The 26,218-nt window shown below is 35.8% G+C and overlaps 2 protein-coding genes across 4 annotated transcripts in view; one reads left to right on the forward strand and one right to left on the reverse strand.

Moving 5' to 3' along the window:
- The window catches only part of gus (splA/ryanodine receptor domain and SOCS box containing gustavus), a 46,190-nt gene extending 45,346 nt beyond the window's left edge, over positions 1-844 (reverse strand). The window contains exon 1 of one of the 2 annotated variants that reach the window (XM_076124334.1): positions 618-844. In XM_076124334.1, the coding sequence (XP_075980449.1) occupies positions 618-693 (76 nt within the window). In that variant the 5' untranslated portion in view covers positions 694-844. The remainder of the gene's footprint in view (positions 1-617) is intronic. The other variant, XM_076124337.1, reaches the window with a different exon arrangement.
- A 7,308-nt stretch (positions 845-8,152) lies between these two features.
- Positions 8,153-26,218, forward strand: part of LOC142979546 (transcription factor hamlet-like) — a 107,797-nt gene continuing 89,731 nt past the window's right edge. For both annotated transcript variants that reach the window (XM_076124534.1, XM_076124535.1), the window contains exon 1: positions 8,153-8,546. In XM_076124534.1, coding sequence (XP_075980649.1) covers positions 8,507-8,546 — 40 coding nt within the window. In that variant the 5' untranslated portion in view covers positions 8,153-8,506. The remainder of the gene's footprint in view (positions 8,547-26,218) is intronic.

Genomic DNA, 26,218 nt, shown 5'->3' on the forward strand with positions numbered 1-26,218 from the left:
GTAAATACAAAAATTATTGTCAAAAGAGTTAGATTATATTATAATTAGATTTAAAAAACTATTTAAAAAAAATAGTCCCATGTTGCTTGTGCTTTACAGTAAAAAGCAGCATCAAGATTTTTATATTCTAAGAATAGATGTGTAATAAGTATTCCAATGACTTGTATTCAAATTAGTGATTCAGACCAGACCTTGGTGTTTAAGGAAACTCGAATGGCGTGTGTAGTGACGCCTGTTTACATAAAGCTATATACCTACCCAGCTGTTCCCACAACATACATTCTATACCTCCTTACAAATATTATAAATATGACCATAGATATTCCACTCTAACGTGCCAGAATCATTGTTAGAATATCCAAAAGACACTCGAATATCATTTTAAAAGTTGAAATAAATGCCGACAGGTTACATTTTAATGATTATCGACCCATGTGGCCAGCGTTGGGGCAAGTAAAACTTTTTCATCGTACCAAAAGTAACCAAAAACTACTTTCAAAAGTTATATTTTGTATCGTAACTAATTAAATTCAAGTGTTCGCACGTAACCATAGCATCGATTTCCGATTTTTCTCTACATTCGAAGCGTCACTAGAAACAATGAAAACATTTTTTACCTTCGTTTTCGTGACTCCACGGTGCCGCTTTAGTTTCCCAGCGCTGAATACTATATTTATTCACAGCACTTATCATCACAATACTATAAATAGATTAATTGCTAATTCTACCATCAAACTATATTAATAATCGTAATTAATTGAAATAACATAAAATACACAAGCTATGGGTAATACAAGCAAGGGTTCGGGACATGACACAAATCACAAAACAAACCAATAGAAAAAGAGAAAAAAAAAACAAAACGCGCTTGGCGCATGCGTCTCTTGTACTCTGTCGGTAAAACAGTTTCATTATTATTTTTAACATCAATAATAGGGCTGTATTTATTTTATAATCTCTTAGTCGACTTGATTAGTGCGTATAATTAAAAATAACCTTAAAGGTCTAATTTGTATTAAATAGCTTGATAAGTAAAATTTAACTCAAAACAAGCAAGCAATTAATAATAACTTAATGCGCTTGTACATCAAGTCAGAATTATTTATAATTGGTCAACTACGTAACAATAATATTTAGTATTCTTATAATTAAATAAAATTATTATAACGTGATTTTTCTTCGAGCGATTTTTTAAAAATCCTGTCCCTAATTTTAATAAAGCGTTTATTTTCATTAATTCAATCTTTTTCAACTTTTTGGTAATAGTGTAGTGATGCTACCCTAGTCGATAAAACAGTTTGAAACGACATCTGTCGTTCATAATATGAAGCATTCAGTCGTTGCTGGTGTACATATATTTTCACTAGATGGCAATATAATCTAATATCTTTGAATGACTTTGACGTATTGTAAGTTGGATTAGTTTACGGGGATTGAAATAGATGGCGTTACAACAAATACATAATATTTTACGTAAAGATTTTATTAATAATAATTGATGAATTGTTTATGTAGTTACTTATCCAATATTTACAACTAATAGAATAAATCCTACCGCAATATCATTCTAAGAATACTTCGTGTTAAAGTTCTTGAGTTTGTACCTATTAACAAAACGTATTCTCGGTATTTTATGAGCTAGGGCTGTTTTAATTTTATATTAACAATCCAAAGACAAGTTTAAAAAACGATGCAGCTGTTTTGTTCAATAGCGACCTTAAATTACGACTTCAGTTTAGTAGCAGTTTAGGGTAAAAATAAAATAGATTTAACAATATTAATACACTTTGTATTCCCTGAATTTCTAATAGAATTTGACGACTTCCTAGCATGAAAGGTATTAAACCAAGGAGTCATTCTCAATTTCACGGCGATTATAATCGGAGACAAAATTTTAAGAAAACCAATAAAATAGATCCGCTTGTTTTCTGCAACGTTTCCTAACGTCGTAAATTTGAAATACTATCTGATAAATGTGGTTTAGTCTCTGTTTGATGCTCTTTAGTTTTATATTGTTTCAGAGTTCAATGGTAAGAGTTTCCTGTAAGATTCTCAAATAGATACTTACCAACAGAGTTTAATGGAAAATGGCGTGATTTTATGCATGTAGAGGTATGTTAGTAGATAGAGTTCTTGTCATGAGAAACAGTGAAATAATGTATAACAAGTCAATTTTCGTGATCTGTGTTTTTTTTTAAATGTTTTCTTTTTAACTGCTTTTACAAAGGCAAATGATTGCTTTAATTTGTTTCCACTCGCCTTACCAGTGCGTAGTGCTTAGTACACTTTACACACAAATACACGTTTTGAAATTCTTGCCGTCCCTGGGTGCCATCTGGAAATAAAATGAAGATTGAAGATTCGAAATATCTATGCTACAGACCTTTTAGATTCGAAGTATGATGCATCTCTCAGTTCTTCTTACTCTAATAGACGTTTTATAATCATATATTAATTTTTTTATGTTGTAGTGGCAGGCTTTATGAATCGCAGCTGCTTAAGGATTTCAACGCAAGAAAGATGTCCTACGTAATGATGAATAGGCAAGGATCGATAATTCCGGTAAATAACGTGTCAATAGTTTATAACGTCTTTACCAAGTATAATATTTACTACATTAAACAATGACTGAAAGAGTTTAATGTTGAACGGAACATACCTATTGTCGGCAACTGCGTGCAGTGATCAAAGTATGCACAAGATAGATCGTTTGCTCGATTATCACCCAAAGTTACCCATAAAATCTATTTTAGGTCTGCTTGACAATAGGTATGCGACAAATACCGCGACAACCAAACAGCTATCGAGAAATGTTGTATGACAATCGATTCAGCGCCTCTAGCGGGAGTCGTAGAAACTATTATTTGCAGTACATTTAAAATGTCAAACTCTCGATACTCGAACGTATACTTGTACAGAATTGCGCTTCAGTTCACGTTGATTTTGTCTTTAAAGGTCTTGCGGCAAAAGATTAAATTGTAAAGTTTCATTTAATTTTTCCTTTCAAAACAGAAAAATGAATTAACAGATCGATTTTATGAGTAAAGTTACACCAAACGTACATAAGTAACATACATCATCTCGTTACTTAAGCAAGCTGCAGCCAAAATCCACCTGACTTACCTTTTTAAATTGCCTTCATTCTGTCGGCACGTCAAAGGCAGGTCAAAAAGGGCACGGGAAGGCAGCCATACTTCCTCAAGTGGCCCTATTAGGTCCAGGCTCTTTCCTTTGTCACGGTACCGGGGCTTGACGTGTCTTTGAGATAAGAAGTAGGTCGACGTTTTCCTTGGAACATCAAAAGCGAAGTAAATGATCGAGTTTGAAGAGAATTACACGGTATTTGTACCTGAAGTACCTAATAATGTTTATGTAATTGACGTATTTACTTTAAGGATACGATTTCAGATATAAATAAGCTTTTGTATGTTGATTATCTAGTTAAAAAGTCAGGTCGAAAAAGCCATATTGCTGCTCACATAAAAAGTCCATAACATCTTTCTATTGAAAGTTTCCTTTTAAGAATACTTTGAAGATAGGAGTTTCAAGAAGCTCATATGGATACCGATAGACGATTTAGAAAGCCATATAAAACAAAGTTACAAAGTTTCAAAGTCATTTACATAGTATGTAACGTCGATGGGGGTAGAAAGTCATTGTTATTTCAATTGACAAACTGTTGGTACACATACAGTAATTATCAATGATCAAACAATTGTCCGAGCTATCTATAAGGTGATGTTATAATGTTAAGGGTATCTCATGTTGCGATTTCTGTATTCTTATTTCGTTTCAACTGTAGTCTTATAATGTCTTTCTTTTATTTAGTTAAGACTTGATCATTAAAAACTTATGTACGTAAACTAAATTTTCTGGTAGGTCATGATGATATGTTGCAGCGAGTTACAAGCTAATTAAATGTTAACAAACATCGGTTTAGTGATGGTGTCGGATGACCTGGATACGAACGGAGGCTGCTCGGGTGCGCCGTCGGGGGGCGAGCGCGGGGGGTGCGGGGTGCAAATCGATGTGTTGCCATAGCAACCGCGACGTCTGCCGAGGAGCCTGCGCTCTACTGTCCCTTTCTGTCTCGCCTTGATATCATATCACATGTCGTCCGCAGTAAAAACGACTCAAGACACAATTACCAACAAGGGACTCTCAACTTCATGTCGTGAGCGCTAAGGTTTGTATTTCGATGTAAATAAAAGTTTTGAAAGTTCTTTGGAATCGAGAGCACATCTTCGTACGCTATAATATAAGGAAGAAACATTCTCGAGTCGATAAAGTCAAAAATACCGCCCCTGTTCCGGGAAATGCAGTCTTGGTGGTTACGTCATTAGGTGCGGAACTGTACCGGGAGGGTGTAATGTGTTATTTAGCTACCTATATCTGCGGTGACACTCAGTGGGTGGCTTAACAAGATATTTGGGGTCTGTTCCCAGTCTGTTAACATCTGGCCCCTTAATTTATGGGAAGGGTAAAATCTGCTCTCAAGGTGTAGTAATTAATAATTTATTTTTGTTCATGATTGCTTAGGGTCGGATTGTGAGATTGAATTCGTTAGATGTTATCAAATCTTGAAGCCTTACTGAGAGTAATTTGATTTGTTTGATGGTAATTTTGTTGTAAAGGAATGAATACAAACGTTTACACGTGTACTGGAGTATATGTACTAAAGCAACACAATGTATGAATCGAGGAAAATATCATCGCTCGGAAAGTCAGGTTTATTTTGTATTTTTTTGGCTTCTTCTGAAGTAACAATTATACAATATTTCCTACATTTCTTTAAAGGAGTGGTTTGAGGAAAACGACGAGCGGTTACAAGTATATATAATACGTTACAATCTTGTTATTATCCAGATTTTATTTGTGCTTCTGTTATATTAAGTTCATGATTGAAAGCATGATATCGAATTACTGATATATGTTTGTTAATGGTTATTGAGCTACTACGTACCTATTTTCTTCCTTTTGAAGCACGCGATACGCTTATTGCCCAGATTAAATGTGACTTCGCGGGTAGCTATACCTTAAGTTTAAGAAGACTGAGTTGTTGTCATAAAAATTAAAAGTAAAATTATGTTTATAACCACAACGACTATTTATAACTAAAGAATAACCTGTATACTTTTCCTGAATAGAGTAAAGCTGGAGTCTGCGACCAGACGTCGGCGAGAATCACAATTCCGAAATTGCCTTGTAATCACGTTTGTATTTTTTCCAACGATCAGCTTGCATAATATGTAGGTATCTCAGTTGTCATTCAGTGAACATTATGTTAAATTGATTGTCACTTTTCCGTACATTGCTGCTATGACGTAACGTGTTAATCACTATAATCTAAGGGGGAAAACAATGTACCCTACAGCATAGAAGCTTCGAAATAGTTGTCAACTGAAATATAATATGTTATACTGGGTGATTACAGTTTTTTAACATCGTGATGCATGCCTTGTTGAATACAGGTTAAGAATTCGAGCAAAGAATGGTAACCATTTTCATAAAGTTCCAAAGTCTATTCTTCGCAGTATATTGCCTCAGGCTTATCTCAAGGGAGGTTCCATGTTACCCCTTACCTTTTGTCATTTCAGAAGTCAAACAGTGCCCGAGGCTGGGAAGATGGTAGAGGGACGGTCAGAGCCTAAATACGCAGGAGTTAGGATATCAAAAACCTTTGTACAACTACAATTTTAAAGTGAAGCGAAATGTAGAACAATATTAAAGGGAGCAGTCTTGGATGATTACATAAAAGTACGTGTCTTAAACACTACTAAAGGCTTAGGCACAATACTGAGTGACTTCGACGCATCGCTAACATTTGCGACGCTTGTCTATGAATCTTGTATTGCTGTGTGACGTCGTTTTTGCGATGGGTTGTCGCAACGCAGTATTGTAACCTTCCTCTAAAGGCTTTCACATTGAGTGGTGGCGAGCTACATATCGAAACCAATATTGTGTCAATACCAAACATAATTTCAATCATTCCATGTTTGGATCTGAAAGCAGATCACATGACATCAGAATGAAAGATAGGTAGGTCCATTTTTATAAAATTCGATTTGTTCAAAGTTACTAACTATAGGAAATATATCCGGTTTCTTAGATTTAAAGGTTAAAGTTTGTCACCGCCTGTTTTCTAAGACACTACAAAGCACAACACCCAAAATTATCAGTTGCTATTGTTACGTTATTCAAACAAAACTTATCCTAAATATAATCGTTATTCTTTTTGAATATGCATAGGCAAACATGGCGCGGCTATAAACATTAATCACTCATAAAAAAGACAAAGCGAGTCCTGGGTTACGTATCTAACATCGACCTTACGGTATCATTAAAAGGTACGTGGACGACGCTCCTAATGACCGCGCAGGGTTGACAATATCACTTTGTGAAGTATCTTGTGTTTGTTTAAAACTGTAAGTAGTTTAGTAGGTACTGAAGGTAGGTGTAGTGAAAATCTTGAAGGCAGGTAATATTTTTAGATAAAGTAGAGACCTTGAAAGAAGGATGTATATCAGCGTGTTTACAGCCGACGTCACCATAAGAGTAACGCTTTAGATGGCAAGAAGCGTCTAGCAATAGTAAGTAAAAAATGAAATGTTCCAGATTATGTCTCGTGGCAAAGGCGTGCTCTCGTAGGTTTTAAGTATAAGTTAAGTGAGAGTCGACATTTATCTACGTTCTCAAGTATCTGTGTTTCTTATTTGGGTTAACCCTCGAGTAAGTACTTTGTGAACTTGTCAAGTATTTGCTATCGCAATAGAGTATCAAACAATCGGAAAATACCGTTAAATAAGTATGAATAAAAATGTTGATGAGCTACATTTTCCTGCGTATTGTTGTTTTTTACTTTCCTTGACAATAGGTGTGCATTTAACACAGATTTGAAACAGCCATCCTGTTACCTGTCCGTGGCAGCCCTGGTGACCGGTCGTGTGACACGGAACACGCTAATATTTATGTAAATTGCAGAGAATATGATTAGTCCGCGTCGCCTCCCCCGCTGATAATCATATTTACGGCTTCCACCCCCCTTGCCCCTTAGAGTGGGGAGTGCCTTCCACCCCCTCCCCCTTTGTGGAGGCTTCGTCCTCAATGTTCTCCAGACGCGTGCCGTGTATCAGCCCTGAGGAATGCCATCCACTTTATGCTGTAATAAAAATATTATAAGCTTTAGTAAGGCTGTCTTAACAGATTTTCTATTGGCACGCACTAACTAGAAGGTTGGGGCGGGATTGCGGCATTTTCAAAAGGCTATAGGTAAAGTTGAAGATGGTGGGAACATTATTATTATGATGGTTAAGGAATTCAATGAAGATTAGCTAAGAATATTAAATTTCTGGATTAAACATTAATCGTCCCTGACTCAGTTATCGAGAAGTTGACTTTTATATATTAAGAGATATTCTTGTATGGAAAATGGAATAGCGCTTGAAGCATCTCGTTATTTGTAACACTTAGTATAGAAAACTGTTCATAGAGTAGGCACAAGGAGGCAAAAGTTATTGATAGCAGTAAAAGGTTGTTTTTTACTTATACTTCTGTTATCAGTTACGGACCTTAACTGTACCCTTGTATGAGGTGCATATTACAAATACATCGAAATCCGTCATCGAAATTTATATCCGTTCATTGTTTAATAGCGAAAAGCAATGCGTTTTGAAGATATGTTTTCTTATGTGGCATGGTATAAGTCAAGCACCCGTAGCCGGTTGTAGCAGTTTGAAGACGGGTTTGAATCCCACAGGACATTTGCTATACTTAATTTGCGTTTACAATTTAAGTAGTCAGGTAATGAAACAACAGTGCTATGTGCTTCTCGTTTCATATCTACTTCGATACCTAACATACTCTTGGCTGACAATGTTGCCTACCCGTTGAAGCGTCTTTATATGTTAAGTGGTATTGACTTTTCTTAAGTTAATAAAAGGCTTTGCCTCAACCTATGTTCTTTATTTTGTCATTCTGTAAGGTTTATTATGTGTGTGTGTTTCAGTTAGTAGTGTAAGTGGTGGTGGTCAAGTCGCCGCCCTATCCTAAGTCCTAGGCGTGTTGTCATAGCAATGTTGTTGCGTGTGGGCGTCGGGCATGCGGCGGGCAGCAGGCGAGCAGGCGGCGACTGTCAAACGTGCCAGCAGACAGTAGTGGAGCGGCCGCGGCTCGCGCCGAGACAGCGCGGCCGGTCACTATCGCGTTTCCCGCGTGAAAATCGCTTTCCCCGCGGTGGCGGTGCGGCGGAGCACGTGAACGCAGTGTCCCGCCGACCGCTCGCGTGACACGCCGCGCTCCTCGCGCCGCAAACCGCACGTACACCCCACTCATCCCGCAGGACGTACGCACCCGGCGCCCGCCCGCGCCGCACTGCCGCCCGCCACTACCGAGCGCGCGACCACCTACCTATCGCGTACCATTTTTGAAAAACTTTTCGACTTGCCTCCTAGTGTGTCATCGATCGCGGTTAATAATTGAGGAGAGTGTCCTGTCCGCGCCTGACGCGATGCGGTCGAAGGCGGTCGCCAGGCGCCTTCACGCGCAAGGTGAGTCTTCACTTTTCATTACTTTGTGGCAACTTTCAAACTGTCTTCGTAGTTTTGAAGAAACAATTCGCTGGAAGTATTAAAACTCGAGCGCTTTTCCTATGTACGAGGATGCGCAGTAGGTATAAAAGATAAGGACAGTGTGATGCGCTCGGCGCGCGCTGTGATTGGTCGACGCCTCCCCCGCCTGACAAGATAGCGAGGGACATCCTCCGCGCGCCGCTCTGCAAATAGCCGCTCTATGTGCGCGCTTTAGAGCTTATTTTAGTTCGTCTTGTCAGTTGGAGGGATGTTCCCTCTATTGTCATTTGTCATTGGATGAGCACGGAGGCTTTTCATTATTTACTTTATCTATGTACTGTGTAGACGTGACGCTTTTGTCTTATGGGCGGTATGGAGGGTGCATTTAGTTCAAGTTTATCTGTGATTTATTTTTGTTGCTACAATTATAATGCTTGGGTTAATTATTATATTGGGTATTTTTCTGATAAGAAATATATCAAAAGGTAGTTATAGGAAAATGATTAATTGAGGAGTTATTTAGTAGTTAATGTAATTTCTATTACAACAATAGATTTATCTACACATATCAGAAACTTCTATTCTCCAATTAAGTAGTTATGAAACGGTGGAGAGCTGCATATTTGCATCGATACGATAAGGGAATTAGTCACAAGACAAGCGAGCATTGTTCGTAGTTTCTGTTGATGAATCGTGGCTCAGATGATTCAGCTGTGACTATATGACTGCGTTCCAATACTGAAGGTTTTAATGACCAGGTGTTACGAGACTTGTTAGAAAAAGATGAGGTTTCAATTGATTATTGAGTGATGAACAATGAAAATTGATTGATTGATAATTCAGTAGGTACTTTGATTTAAAGATGGGTATTTTTTAACTTAAGAATGTGTCAATTTAATCAATCTTCTTATTGGTAAATTATGGTTATCGTAATATCGTGTTAAATTATTTATCGGCGGATTAAGAGAGTGAACGGAATAGACCACAAGAGTTCTCAAGAAACGAAATTAGGATAGAGATATTGTAGTTATCATTTTGTTCCGTCTTTACTAGTTTAACTGTGAAAACTATCACTTATTTAGGCATTGAGTCTTTCTGTAATCTAAGATCTAGATAAAAATATATCAAGACAACATATTTGCTACGTGCAGTTAGGAATCAAATTAAAACACATAATACCGTATGCTTCGGCAACAACCAATAACAGAGCGTTTCCGTCAAAACGAATTCTTGGACATATAGCCAATAGTACCTACAAGTACAATGTTTATAAGTTTCCTAGTATTAGCACCTTGTTATCAGGCATCAAGACAACTATTTCCAAACATCGGTTACACAAGTCTATCGGCTGTTTACGACATACATACGACGTAGATACGTGCAACCAATGTTGTTTCATATCTATAAACTTTTATGTTACGAATAAACCCGTATAAAGATATTACTCTTGAATAAAATACGTGAGAGGTTTTTTTTTATTAGATTTCTTTAAAAATAAGCCTTATGTAAACAGAGCAAAAGTATGCGCAAGATAAAATGGTTAGACGATTTCGTTAAAAATTTATTGCATTATAAAGTATAAAGTAATAGATAAATATAATTTTGGTATGCAGCTAGATAGTATTGTTGGTCATACATTGAGCGTGGGTACATTACTATAGTGGGTAATTTCGCCTTTTTCTAAATCTTCTCAATACTCTTACTCATTTGGTGGTCAGAAGTAGAGTTACACCGACGACCGACAACACCAAACCACCAGCAACATTCTTTAGAAAAACTTTGGTATCGCAATTTTCTATCCTGTTTCATTCATACAGACTTGACTTGTGTGTTGATTTCATTTCAAATTCTAATCATAAGAACATTTATTTGCGAAACACAAATGTTATATATTTTTAAACAACGTTAATTTCTACTTCGTTTCGGTATAAGATAGACATGACGAATTCAATCATCGTAAACACGTTCGTAACTGATTTAATGAAGCTACGACAAGATAACTCTCGTAGCGGTTCAGTAGCATGTTGCTACGAAGATACTACGAAATTAATTGATGGTAGCGTGGTGTCTCTTGAAAAGTGATTCAAATCCATAATGTTGCTTTTCTTATGTTTATTTATTTATGTGTATCGTATATATTAGTGTATAATAAATTACTTTATATTATTCTACTTAGCAGTACTCGTATTGCATTTGCAACAAAAACCCGTTTATCTGTTTTCTTATTTCATGTCCAATGCAAATATCGACAGTAACAAATCATTAGTTAAAAGAACATGGATTTTCAAGAACTTCTTTTAACTTTACTGCAAATGGAATATCTTTTTTAGAAGTGTAGCTCTGGGACGCTGGAATAGTTTTTCAGGATTTATTTCTTCCATGTTAAAGCCCATAAATTCATTCCAATTTGCAGTATAAATAGTTAATCTATTCAGCACACAAGCTAGATATATTGTAGTCTAGAACATAAAGATTATATTGATATAGCGTCCATATCTGGGCGTTTTTATCGTGTCATTAAAACGTAACGCGAGTGCGTTTCGAAACGCTATCCGCGACGCCGCCTCGCCGCCGTGTACGCGGTCATAATGCGTGTAAATGTTATTATTTTATACTATTTGCATATAAAACAGTAGCTGTCTCTTTCACTCATAGTATAATTACGAAAGTTTGTATTGATAGTTATATAAATACTTTCAGATAGATAGACGCTCGTTACTCTCTGGCTACACAATTCAAATTCGCATTTTTATTTTACTTATATTAGTTTTTATCGCATAGGTACACACACATAATTTTGTTTTAATTTCAATGAATGGATCGACGCTGGTAATATTTACGTTTGCAAGTTATCAACAGCAACATCAAGTTTATTAGGCTCCTAAGGGGGTTAGATTTTTTTTTTTAAATAAATGAACGGAATATTAATTAAATTTATTTGTGCTATAGATGTTAAAATTTTATGACAAATGCTTGGATCAGTTACCTAGTACGTATGTGTAGACGCGAGAATTATATTTTCAATTCAGTGTTTATATACGTGCATGTTTATGTACATTATGTTGTACATGTATAATATACATAAACACAGCTCGTTCAATATCTGGCCACGTCTTTACGACAATCGTAAACGTGAGCTCGCTCGCAACGATCTTCACCTAAGTGTCGGAAATTCGATCCCTGACCGTTGGCCCTTTGTGCGAGAGGTTGATTGCTCGCGCATACATGCTTTGTACTCGATACCACGCTTACTCGCTACAATCGATTAAACTTATCGATATTGCTACTCTGATCTTATCATATTGTATCTAAGAAAGTTACAAAAAAGGGTTGACGAACAAAATTTGCGTTTGTGATCTGTCCTACTGCTTGGATAATATGCGTGATGTTATGTAGAGCGATTGTTGTTTGTTTCGTTACATTGTATTCTGTTTATATTATTGATATTTTTAGGCGTTCTCTACATACATGCACTCTGTAGAGCGGCGCTGTTTACGTTGTTGTCAGGCATAATTCATTTGAGAACTTGAAAGGATTCGGTTTAAGGTAACATTAGCTAATAGACTGTTCGAACGATCACAATGGTTCTCTAAACAAACTTCCCGGGCTGAGAATTCTCGTTGCGTTCCGGACAATGGCGATGTCTTCCATAAATAACCTGAACAATATTCAATAAGCACGCCGGTTTATTCCTCCAGGAATAGTAGTCGTAAAGCTCGCAGACATACCTACGGACGGATCCTCGAATCACAATAACGCTGGAGCTCAGCAGAATCCATAATCTTATTTTTGTACCGCACCGCGAAGCGTGAATTTCGCAATTACGAGAGTATCGGCCGCCGCATCGGAATATCACCACAAAGCTTCCAGCGCTAAAGATCACAATCGCTCGGCGCGACTTTCTCAAAATAAACACTTCTTGTCTGTACACGTGCGAATGTCGACTTTATCTCGGAGACGGAGAGTTAGGTGACGGGAGCGGCCAGGTGGCGCGTGAAAGCGGACTCTTTGCGATGGCAGGAGGGCAGATTATGCGTCGCAGATGTTGCCGGGCGACATCCATTGTGTTCCCTCCTATAATTTTATCGAAGCTGATTTACGATCGATTGTTCGGCCGGTGGACAGTAGGCGCGGCGCGGTGTGCGTGCGCGCGCGCATGTGTGCGTGGTGCGTGCCTGCGCCGCTCGTAACTTACCTGCAGATGGCGCTCGGATATGACGACGCAGCCTCACTCGCCACACAACGCCCTCATAAATTAACAAACGACGTCTCAGACCGTGCTCTTTTCAGCTTTGTTTTATACATCGACATCGCTGGGAAATTATTTCCCAACACCTTTATTCCGACCATTTTAGCTCATAACATGTTTCTAGATATTACACGGTATTGTTTATAGCCATTATCATAAAATGGTACTTAACATTTCCGTAAATTCTAATAACAGTACATAGTCGTTCTTATAGCTGTATTTCATTTGTGGAATTCTATTTCCAACTTCTATTACAAGATATTATAAAGTATCTATTAGGATTGCTTTTAACTATAGGTACTGATAGATCCAAAATATGCATAAATGTTAAGTCATTCAAACCACTCAGTATTCTATTCGACATCAAGATCCGGGTCGTCAAATCCCAGCAGATTAACATCATAACATGCATAAACCCAACAGCATTAGCGAGGTCCTGTTACCACAAAACCTCGTTCTCGGTACAAACGAGCGCCAGCAAAGGTTTTATTCAGGAGATGTTTATACAAAGCGGTGCTGGTAATGCCATGATAAAACGCTCACGATAAAACAACCATTATGTATTTTACCTGCAAATTGTTTTCCGGCACAATTAAGATTGAGTTTCAATAGTCAATAACAGCGTGTAAGTTGAACAGGGTTAGGTCTTGGAGCAAGCGGGAATAATGTTACTATTTGCTACAACTTGATGCCTCTTGGAATAATTTACAAAGCCTGAAAGAAGGAAAACCTTCTAGAACTATTTTTGTTAAACGCGAGTTGAAAATAAGAAGGGAGGATAAGTACGCCAGAATTGTGTCATTTGTATAATTCAAAAGTCCATTGGGGAATGACTTTTTTGAGTTGTCTTGCTAAAGGCAAGAAACAATCAGATACTTGAGTAAAATGGTTATAAACTGCGTTACGTCAAAGTTGCTAAATTCAAATAACTATTAAATTTCCACAAATTCACTTGTAAGTATTGCGTTTAAAAGAAAAGAATATTCAAAAAAATAAAGTTTTGTAGTGTAATTTTTCCATATTCTTAACCCCCGCTAGCAAAGAGACCTAATCTGGCAAGCGATTTGCGGGTCAAATGTATGTAAAACAAGGAATTATTAGGCAAAGGCGCTAACTTGAAGTCGTTAACATATTGACAGGCGGTAACAAATGTGTGGTAACAATAACAAATTGTTTGATTTGTTTTGTTTTCTTTCTGTTTAGTATGACGTCATATTACATGCTTTTGCTTTGTGACATTAGGTATAGAAGTAGCATTATTTGTTAGATTCATTCTTCTTTAGTTTACTTTACAGAGTAGAATAATGTATATGTATATAATAACAGCAGCCTAAACAAGTACAGGACAGTGTGGTTCGCCTTATTACGTGAGGAGACCCTTGCCCAGCAATGGGACAGCATTCAGCAATGAGTTACATTTATTTTATTTTTATAGAGAAAACAAATCAAACCATGTTGACGATTAGCTTGTGTTGACACTATATTTTCCTATTACCTATATCAAAGCTTTATCTCAGAAAAGCAAGATCAATTTTAAGGGTTAAAAAAGATGCCATTTTAAGGTACCTGAAATGGCAAACATTTTACATGTGTCATTTTAAAACATAGTACTTGTTAGTTCAAGCTTGGTGCATTGTAACCTTGGTACATGAACCGTTTAATGTGTGTCACTATTTGCGTACTGTACTGTCACGGTCTCGGTCGACGCGTCATGTTCCGCTTGTCACGAGCGCTGAGGACATCAGCTGCTACGATATTTATTGGATTCTATTTTAGTACAAGTCAGTAGTGTCGGTTATGAGAAAATGTCGATAGAATGATGGTTAGTGCAGTTTATTTACGTAAAAACGGCAGAGTTAGGACTTGTTGCAGGTGTATTAGTAGTGGTCTTTACAATGAAGGTAGATTTATTTGTAATCAATTCGGGCACGGTACATTGGGATTTAAAGTGATTACGGTGCAATTTATTTTTTAAATATTGATCTCTAATGGTAAGATTTGCAGCTAGATTTAGGCATAGCCTTTAAGTCTAAAAAAGTTGGATAACATTAACTAAACGAAGTACACAATATTGTAGTACAGCTATATAGGTCGTTGAAAGTAACTAACAGTGGCTTTACCAAACCAACTATCAAACATTCTTTAAACAACTACTTTAATAGGTCCGATAATCGCAGCAAGTATTCGCAAAGAAAACCTCAAGACAACCATTAACATAAACAAACTAGTGTAGTAGGAATGTGGGCGAAGGCGAGCTATAATTAAACCTAGGAATCAGGGAAACCAGGTCGGCGGCGGCGGGGCTTCTCCTTTGTAAGCGGAACCTTTCAATTACGTGCCGAGGGAAATGTGCTCCGTCGAGGAAAAACTAAAGAAACGTTTCTCTTGTCATCGTATACGAATATGTTTATGTTAGGTGGACGTTATGTGCGTTCGAGACTCTTTCTAGCTCTTGATAGCTTATTTAGTAGTTTATTGAAAAATATTCTAAAGTTGTTTATTACATTAGATGTGGAGATTTTAAACTAGGTGTGGAAGTGTAAGAAGCAAAAATTTATCATATTGCATTCCAGTACGTACATACTGAAAAGATGGATAACTCTTTAGGTATTATGAATAGACCGGTAGTTTTAAAACGACATTTAATGTCTTTTATCTTTATCATTTTAATTCAACATTAATAAATATAAAATAATATTATCTTTTTCATTATTTTTCACATTAAACTCATCATTATAAAATCTTAGAATACATTACAAAAGATATATTTTTCTATCAATTTTGCACTGAAGACAATGGGCTTACATCGTAAATCGATATCTTAATAGAATCGCCTCGAGATAGACGGATGTCTGTTATATACTGTACTTATATACAATCAGTAGCAGGTAGACCGTGGAGGTTATTGATAACATGGTGATCTCAGAGTCTTATCTCTGACTCACTTTGAGTATGAAGCGGTTTACAGCATCTGCATACCATACTTGTACAATAAGTATTAAATACTAGCCGTCCCGCACAACTTCGCTTGCGTCACATAAGAGACAATAGGTCATAATTTTCCCTGTTTTTGTAACATTTTTTTACTGGTACTCTGCTCCTGTTGATGTTGGCCATAGCATGATGTTATATAGCCTTCTTCAATAAATAGGCTATCCAACAGTAGAATAATTATTCAACTTGAACCAGCAGTTCCTGAGATTAGCGCGTTCAACCAACCACACTCTACAGTTTTATAATATTAGTAGGTATAGATGGTTTCTTCATTTTGAGATGATGTTTAACTCAATTTAAATGAGCTGATTTTGTAGTTGCTCTAAAGGTAAGGATCGACTGCCGCTAGTCACTAATCCTGTGTTTAAAGATATCTTTGTATTGTACTTTACGAAACATTTTGCATTTTATTATATTTCATTCGGGTTTCATAACGTCGGTTTTTCAATTAAAAATTGAATTCAATTCCTCCCTCACCTTGTAAAGTTGTTTCTAGAACTCTACACCATAATATTTTCATGACATGTAATAAAAAACAAGATAATCTCTTAAGATTAATAATTATCTTGATTGCCAGACTACGCTCCCGGATATTTCACGTAAACAAATTTGTTTATTTATTATCATCATCTTATAACACAACATATAGTTATTATATAACATTACATTCGTACTAATAATCTTAACTCGTGCGGAGATAAGATTTTGAAATGATTGATATGGCTAGGATTTGCCACGATTAATGAAAATCTATCTTAATTTATGCTATCGGAAACGGTCGCTATAACGGCCCCTTGTATTTTTCAATGAAGTTGATAATATATTTATGATATATTCTCCGAATTCTATGTTTGTAACGTACTCATGAATGATAAATATTTATTTAAAAGGAAAACACATGACGGTATATCCTGAAAATCGAATGTTTATTCGAAATAGTCATGTTTCCTACACGTATAAAGAAATTCAGACTTTGCAGTAGCGCGATTCTGTACAGACAGTACTAACGATTGTCGAGAGTATGACAAATAAAGTCTAAGGCGCTGATTAGATTTTCATACAGCTTTTAATGATAGTTAGCCGGTTGTCGATAGTGGTAAAGAAACACACTACTGGAAATACATATATTTAAGTAGGAATTTCGGTATTTAACTATATTTTCTTCTTCGACTCGTGGAAAAAGGGCTAAATTTAACCGTTAGAGGTGTTAGGGCGCGTTCCCACTATGTCGTAACGATTAATTTATCGTTGGACGACTGTCGTCTCTAGCTGTTCCCATTATAACGATTGTTTGTTAAATTTTTTATCGCTTAGTGAATGTCGTATCTAGCCGTCCCCACTGTCACGATAATCTGTCGTCACTGCAAAACATGTCGTAGACGACAAGTCAAGTAAGTCGTGTCGTTCTATATGTGAACACCTCCATTTAAACATATAAGCCACGACACTTAAAACTTCACGATTATCTGTCTTCACGACATAGTGGGAATGCGCTCTTAGTGTTTATTTTCATTGGTGATAGCGACCGTCTTAATATTGGTACATTTGACATAATTGTTATAGTGACGTTGTAACAAAATATTATGAGTGATTCTCGTGAAGATGGAACTCAATTCTTTCTCAAACCTTTGGTTCAACTCTTATGGAAGTCAGGTCAGTACCAAATAATGATCCAAACAAAACCAGAGGGACCTTGACACCTAAGTACGAGAACAGCAGGGGTTCTTTCCGCTGGCTGAGATGGTCAATGTATCGATTGAGTGTATCGCAAGCAATAGTCTTCAAGGGTAATGCGTTATAGTTATTGTAATTGTATGAGAGTGGAAGATAATGGTAGGATTATTGGGACTGGTCAAGGCTTCTGTTATGGTGGTGGAATTGGGTTAGAATAATATTTTCTATGTGTTCCACGTGGACGAAGTGCTACAGACGCGTAGTGAGACTACGAGCTATGCTCTTTAGATCAAGGTTTGGGTATCACAATATTTTGAACAATCAGTGGAGAATATGTTTAGGTGGTAGCTACGATGATGTTACTTATACCACTGCAAAGGCAGTCGTGAGTACGATTTAAGCTAAAAATATGTTATGTTATGTTATGGTTTTTGGTTGCTAGTCTGGTTGTTACTTCAGTCTCTTGCAAACAAAATAAACGCTTAAACAAAATAAAATTTACGAATTTAAATGAAAGCTCAGGATATATGAAAAATGGTTTGGATTTTTCACTGATCAAAAAAAAAACTTAATAGGTCAGTAGGCATATCACAAAGAACGTAGACCGTTCCACCAAATTCGTTCACACATTTCATGATAATGATTACTTAATAAAAAATAACGAAACACCTGAATTAAAGTTGGGAAACGGCCTTAATAGAAAAGGGCCTTATCAGCACATAAAGAAATATGTCCCATAAACAATAAACATAATTCAGTTTGTAATTACATCTTCCACCGCGACCGGTTAGATATGCACCACGTTTATAATCTTTAATGGCTTAAATTATGATCAATGGTGGAATAAGCGACGTTTTTCGTAATTTAATGAGAAAATATGAAGGTTATATATGATGTCATAGTTGTATGGTTTGTTAGTATATTATAATATAGTTAAGTTGAAGTCACTTATAAATCAGTAGCACGTTTCTCTGCTATTGGAACCACCGAGTATCGAGTACGTAGAGAATGTACTGTAATAATAGTTCCAATGACGCCTGCTAGAGGCACTAAACCAATTTTCACACAAAATTTTTCGATAGCTAGCCGGTTGTCGAGTTGTAATTAAAACCAGTCTCGTTGAAGTCATTTAAAAACTAGCGTTTAGAAGTTGTCATAAAATTATACTTTAAAATAGAACCCGAAATTATACGTGCAATGCATTACATTAGTACAGTGTTCAGTGAATATATCTAAGAGATAGCACTTTGAAATCATCGAATTTGAAAAAGGAACATAGCATCCAGTTACTCTATGTCTGATCATTGTTATCATAAAGGGTGCCTAAAATCAGATTCAGTATTTGTTGGATTGCATTAAATGTTTAATTGATATAGTATGAACCTTTTAACGGACGATGAAGGAAGTATGATAATGTGTATGAATGTGAATGAAGCAATGATAGCTTACTTTACATCGCAGTATGCGGGGTTTTTTGGTCTTTGAAATCATTCATGGAAATCAGGCCTGATTTTTTTGTATGAATGATTAGATAAATAAACTGTTAATACACTATTAATTGCAAAAAAATATGCTACTTCAATATGACTGCTCATTTTTCCATATACAGTAGGGTCTAAAAATATTTTTTTTTGCTGTGTGAATATAATTTATACATGGTGTGCTATTTAAATGCATGAATAATTATGGGAAGGAATAAGGTCGAAGCCTGTCATAAACCGCGTCACCTAGACAAGAAAAAAACCATAACATTTTCCTAGAACAGCGAAAAAACGCAAGTTATATCAGTAGAGTAGTTTATGCTAATTATTATAAATGATTGTAGGTAAGGGTTATTGTCCAGTGCGCGCGATGCGATGCTATCTGCTTCCGAACGTCGCGCCGACGTTATTATCATAATAGCCTTGAGACACGAAACTATATTATAAAGGGCACAAGTCCTGTGATCAATCAGCTTTACTTCATTATGTCTTGTAGCGTTGTGTCAAACTTGCCAACTAATGGCTAATGGACTCACGTTGTTACTCAAAACTAACCTGCCTTTTAACACGAATAAAGTTTGCCTCGTTTAATGTAGAGCACAAAACGCTTTAGATTCTCGTGACAGAAAATTTTGAATCAATAGATTAAGTACAGTATACTTACATAATGTGGCAGATTCTGAAGGCTTAAAAGACTCATAAATTACTCGTAGTGAAACAAAGTACTCTTTAAAATTTAATCATTTCCTTAGCTTTAGCAATAAAAGTATCAGGCAAGTTTATTCTTTTTTGACAACACACAGTCTGTCATTTGATTCCAAACTAAGCAGAGCTTGTTCTATGGCAATCAGATAACTAATAAACATACTACTAAATACATAATTACGGGTATATAGATAAATGAAGAACCAGGTTCAGAACAAAAACTGGTGCTCATCACACAAATATTTTTCCTGGGTGGGATTCAAACTCATCTGGGACGATGTTCCCCACTGCGCCAAACGTGCAGCTTACAGCAACATAATTATGTAAAGAAGATATTATATTCTGAAAAGCAATCAAGCGATCGAAGCGTTTCTTGAACATAACTAATAACGTGTCTGATAATGCAATAGGTTTGTTACACGTGACTCACAGAACGTATCTGACGAAATGTGTTGATATGCACTACGCCCGCGACTTGAAAATTATTGTTTTGATACCAAAACAATAACGTTATTTTTATAACCCTTTTACTGTGATATTTAAAATATACTCGTATTTGCAACGTTATCTACTTTTATACCTACATAATATATTTGCATACGTCCCATCCAATAGGGAAAAAAGTCGTTGCCGAATACCGTGTTCATCAAAATTCGTAATCGTTAAGATGATACTGATAATAATAAAACCTCATATCATTTTAGACATCCCGTGGCCTCGTGATAGCAATCATTTTCTAGATTGTCTGTAGTTTGGACAATAGAATATGCGAGTGCTGATGACTAATCCTCGAGGTCGCTTCGTATATCGGGAAAAGTGCTATTGAGTTTTCTAGTTGATTTTTTCATTCGTCGTATGGTAAGTTAAGTTGTTCAAGCCGCCCGAAGGCCTTTGACAGGGCTTAACGACTGTTATCTTAATAGATATCAACTGGGACCGACGTTTTACGTGCTCTCCGAAGCACGGAGACGCCCAGTTCAAATACGATTATGCGGTCACCCATCTATAGAATGACCACGCCAAGGGTTGCTAAACCCGCTGATCGTTTACCGAACGCAACTGGCTGTGGGTGCCTCTAGTTCAATGAAAGCCTGAAGTTGGACTACGTATCCAGTAAAAGGCTGTAGGTCTTCCCCCTATTACATCAGCCCAGTATATTATTTTCTGCGAAACGTGGTTGTATTACTTACCTATGATGTTTAATACAGCGGTAAGTTACACGTGTATTTCATCACCAATGGAATATTTCTCTCATAGTACATAGCCGAAAACAGGTGTTCAATTTTTGTGTCGTATTAGATAAAGATATCTATTTTATCTCAATGATATTATGGTGTTATCTTTGTAGATAACTTACATTAAATTAATATCTCGTGTTATTATAAAGATCTTATCTCTTCTGGTATTGAATTTATAGCGGTTTTACCGATATATGTAAGGCTCAATAGTATATGTGATAATATGTACACAGAACATATTATTATCGGTGATATTATTCAATGAACGGCGGCCATTTTGGACTAGGAATATGAATGAAACAAAAAAACAATATCGGATCGGTTACGAGTATCCAATTGTCTGCCTACTTTGGACATAGGGTGATTTTAGGTATCTAATCTTCTTAAAATGATTAATTAAATTCGATAATTTAGGGCTCAAATAAGCGCTAGAGATAATTGTTCTTTATAAGTTTTGGATTCGATGCTATGGTAACAAACTTGATTATAAATTATACACTCGTTATCTAATATTAATTAGAGTAAGAAACAACTTTTTATTTAGTTTCTTTTTTAGTTTTTATGCCAGTAAATACAATTCTTAACGTGATAAACTAAACTTTGGTGCTTTACAGAATACAGACTTGAAGTTACTTTCAATCAGGACTAAAATAACCTAAGAGCTATCAATGAAAGTTGCGCAAACTATCAATTACGTTATCAGGGTGATAGATGATCGGGCGACGGGTCCCGCGTTCGACTCTCGGGTCGGTCCCATTGTCCGTGTGACGGATCGACGTCGCTACTTAGATATACTGTCACCGGCAGATATCTAAGTTGTTGGGAACATTAATAGTGTTGGATTAATTTATAGTAGAGAAGGATGGGATAAGTCGAATTGAATTGAATCACGTGATTATAGTTTACATTTTAATATCATGCTTCTTATACTGGAAGGTTCAGGCAAAGATGCATCTTTATTACATTGTTTTATTCTGTTGTTGTGTATCTATTAATAAATTATTGGTTTTGTAAATAAATATCAGGAGTAAACAAGTTTCATTGGAACGCTATTTTTCATGTTCTGAGTAAAGAAGGTATTTCTAAGTAAATTCTTAGGAATTCATTATCAGTTACTGTAAATCTCAAAACAAACAATTCTATAGGTATCACTTCCATACATAATAAATAGATGTTATCATAATTTTATGAACATATAAGTACGTAGTTAATAAATTAATTTCTGAATTATATAACTGTTGTTAACCAAAGTGCTATGTATTGCTACGTTGCTACGGACAGGCCTCTACGTAGTAATACCAAGCGTTGCGTAGGGGAAAACAAGGTTCAATGTCCAACAACAATTAATTGTTTTATAAAAATTAAACTATTTAAATACATGCAATTAAACCAATTTGGAACCTTCGTTATTTTAAAAACTTATTAGTTACATATTTTGCAAAACATCGCGCTCGTAAATAAGTTGTGGACTACTGTTATTGCGGAACATTGTAATATAGAGACTAGGACAATAGCACTTTGTCCGACCCGAAAATTTAACCTCAGACCTCGTGATCAGTAGTTATATACCACCTCAGACAGCGGTAGTCAAGTCAGCAATATTTCTTTTCACTATAACAAATTCAATTAATGATTTGAACTCAAATTTCCAATTTGAACCGGTTGTCAACAATATACGCTACCTACCCCAACAATTATCATAAAACAATACAATGACAAATGATGCGTCAATTAAATAAAAATAAACTCAGATTAAACTAGATATCTGTATCTTGTCTGTATAATACGTACATATTGAGTGCAATAACATTATCTACATGACGCGGTAGTTTAAACACCTGTTGTCTGTTCGTTGTCTGTACATCTATCTATTCTAGTATCATCGGAAGACCTTATCTCTAGTAAAGCGTTGTCATAATGATAATGATGAGTAATTGAGACTGATAACTATCTGTTACCTACGGATTAAATATGAACACCTGTTCGTGTGGTTTAATATTATCTTTATAGTCTACGGCCATCAATCGGCAATTAATTTAGGTTAAATGATGACACTTGTGATTGTGAAAATTGAGATTAATTGATTTATGGCTAGTTTCGACAGTGGTTATTTAAATAAATAACAAAAATAACCCGTTGTAATCGATAAATATATATGTTTACTAATCTTTCTTAGTATCAATTAGCCTGCCCTGGAATCAGCTTTTCTTTCAACTATATTGAAATCGGCTTCCAGTCTTACCGGATGCAGCTGTATACAAGTATTTTACATGGAGCGACTACGTATCGGACCTTCACAACCCACTTACTTGCTTAATAACACCCCTCGGTAAGACTGGTTGTCAGACTTTCAAGCTTATGACTGCAACTGGTAACAACTAACTCTTTGAAAATGACAGCTGGGACCCACAATTTAACTTATGTACCTTCCAAAATAAGCGGAAACTCGGTATGTTTAATATGACACCTATCCACATAACAAGCCCGACTAACGTAGCTTAGCAGAACTCGATCCGCGCGGCTGCCATGAGTAATACCGTACCTAATTTTTAGTACACAATTTAGGATACCTATCCTATCCTAAGTAGATAATAGTCCGGATTTATCCTAAGTTGTCAGGTCTTGTAGCCAGTCAGTGGTCTTAACAGAAACTAAGTGCGAATTACCTATCAATAAAAACGGTGTTAAAGTTAACGTGAATTGGTTTTTTTGGCATATTTTCGGTTACTAACCATAGGAAGCAAAAATATTAATTTGAAAGTATCAGCCTGATATCATCAAATTTATTAAACGCGTGACATCAAAATTACCAATTACTCGAGTCTATTATCAATCGGTATTTACTTTTATCTGAAGACCATCTTAACCTTGGTGTCTTATCAAATCTGATGATATCGCTTAAAGCCAATAAATTGAAATAGTAACTTACATCACCTTTTACGCTATAATTTAACAAGATAAATGTCTTAGAAGTTATTTATTTAATTTATTTAATCGTATTATTAGTAACAGTCAACCTTATGTTAAAGTTGTTCAAGCCGCCCGAAAGGCCTTTGACATGGCTTAACTGTTATCTTAAATAACAACAACCGGGACCGGCTTTTAACGTGCCCACCGAAGCATGGAGACGCTCAGTTTAAATAACACTATACGGTCACCAATCTATGGATTGACCGCGCTAAGAGTTGCTTAGCCCACAGATCGTTTACTGACCGGTGAGCGCTACTGGCTATGAGCGCCTCAACTCATAGTCTTCTTAGAAGTAAACAAAGCATAACTTAAACTACAGTTCATTGAAAGCGGCGCCCAAATGTTATCTAGATATCAGTAATAGTATCGTGTGCGTTCGCGCAGCGGAATGTTGTTGAATTTAAAGATATTAATTATGCAGATATTTAGTGTATGACGTCGTATAATTGTGTATGGTAAAAAAAAAATTGTGTACGCAGCCATTGTGGAGAAATTCACCAAAAACTGATTCCGCTGGGCGAACGTTGTCCTGGCGGAACTTATTTTAATCCATAGACTTTAGAAGAAAAGAGGTGTGTCCAAAAATTAGTGTGTATTTGTGTGTAATTGTGTATGTATGAATAAAATGAGTGCATGCATAAACTTCGGAGAAATTCAAGTTTCCGCTACGCGAACGTTTGGCCATTAGCTAGTTTTCATATAAAGCGCTTACATAGAGAGCTGTAGATTTTTACATACGTTGTTTTGAATTTGTTTATATTTGTTTAAAAAACAGATTTAGAAAAAATCGTAGGGCTTAAAAGATAAAAATATAAACGTAAAATACACTTAATAGGTCTTAGTTCTTAAAGTATGCACTTTGGGGTCTAGATTTTCACGTTTATACAAACCTTGTAAGTATCTGAAACATGTTGCCAAGTATCAATGATGTTCCGTTAGTAATTAAAGAGTTAAAGGACAATTTTACCATGAATAGATCACTGTTTACAAAACAGTCAAATATCACGACGTTCTAAAGGAATTGCATGGTAAAATGTATGCCAAAAATTAGTTTATTCATTCAACTATTCACATGCAAAATTTCATGTCATTAAATTTAGTAATTAAAGAAATCAATTAAAATACTGACGAAGCATCGAAAACCTACATAACCCGACCAAGTTCGGATAGCTACAAAAAAGCGGCCCAGCCATATATCTAAGAGACGTTCTTAACCTTACAATATAGTATTTACTAATATGGTACAGTTCCGTACACAAGCGTTAGGAAAAAATAAAACAATTGCATTTCTTGAATTAAAAATATTATTTTAATAATAACCCAACTATCTACGATAAAAACAAATCTTCAATTAACAAGTACTTTTCTATTTAAATATCCGTGTACAAAAATTTTTTTTATTAAGTATATTACATATTATTGCCCTCTCTTTTCTTCAAGGATGGAAGTACCGTTTCAAGCGGGAAGCCGCGCGCGTCCTGTTCGACTAGCAGTTTGTGGAATATTCCACAGACGTTAAATTACGTGCGTTCACAAGAATATAATTAAATCAAAATATTAACTTTTAAAAAATGTGAATACCTATCGGAACTCCGGAAGTCAGTCAATTCTGGAGCTGAAAAATCAGAACAATTGAACAACAATTTGGTGTACAAAAATAAATGACCTTTAAATTATATCGAAACAACAACTGTGTTATCACCTATACCAATTCAATACCGGTATTATACGGTAAATTTTGGGATGTTACCTAAATATATTGCATGGACGCTTTTTTGTAGCTATCCGAACTTGGTCGGGTTATGTAGGTTTTCGATGCTTCGTCAGTATTTTAATTGATTTCTTTAATTACTAAATTTAATGACATGAAATTTTGCATGTGAATAGTTGAATGAATAAACTAATTTTTGGCATACATTTTACCATGCAATTCCTTTAGAACGTCGTGATATTTGACTGTTTTGTAAACAGTGATCTATTCATGGTAAAATTGTTCTTTAACTCTTTAATTACTAACGGAACATCATTGATACTTGGCAACATGTTTCAGATACTTACAAGGTTTGTATAAACGTGAAAATCTAGACCCCAAAGTGCATACTTTAAGAACTAAGACCTATTAAGTGTATTTTACGTTTATATTTTTATCTTTTAAGCCCTACGATTTTTTCTAAATCTGTTTTTTAAACAAATATAAACAAATTCAAAACAACGTATGTAAAAATCTACAGCTCTCTATGTAAGCGCTTTATATGAAAACTAGCTAATGGCCAAACGTTCGCGTAGCGGAAACTTGAATTTCTCCGAAGTTTATGCATGCACTCATTTTATTCATACATA

The sequence above is a fragment of the Anticarsia gemmatalis genome, chromosome 16 (assembly GCF_050436995.1).
Source record: "Anticarsia gemmatalis isolate Benzon Research Colony breed Stoneville strain chromosome 16, ilAntGemm2 primary, whole genome shotgun sequence".
NCBI lineage: Eukaryota > Metazoa > Arthropoda > Insecta > Lepidoptera > Erebidae > Anticarsia > Anticarsia gemmatalis.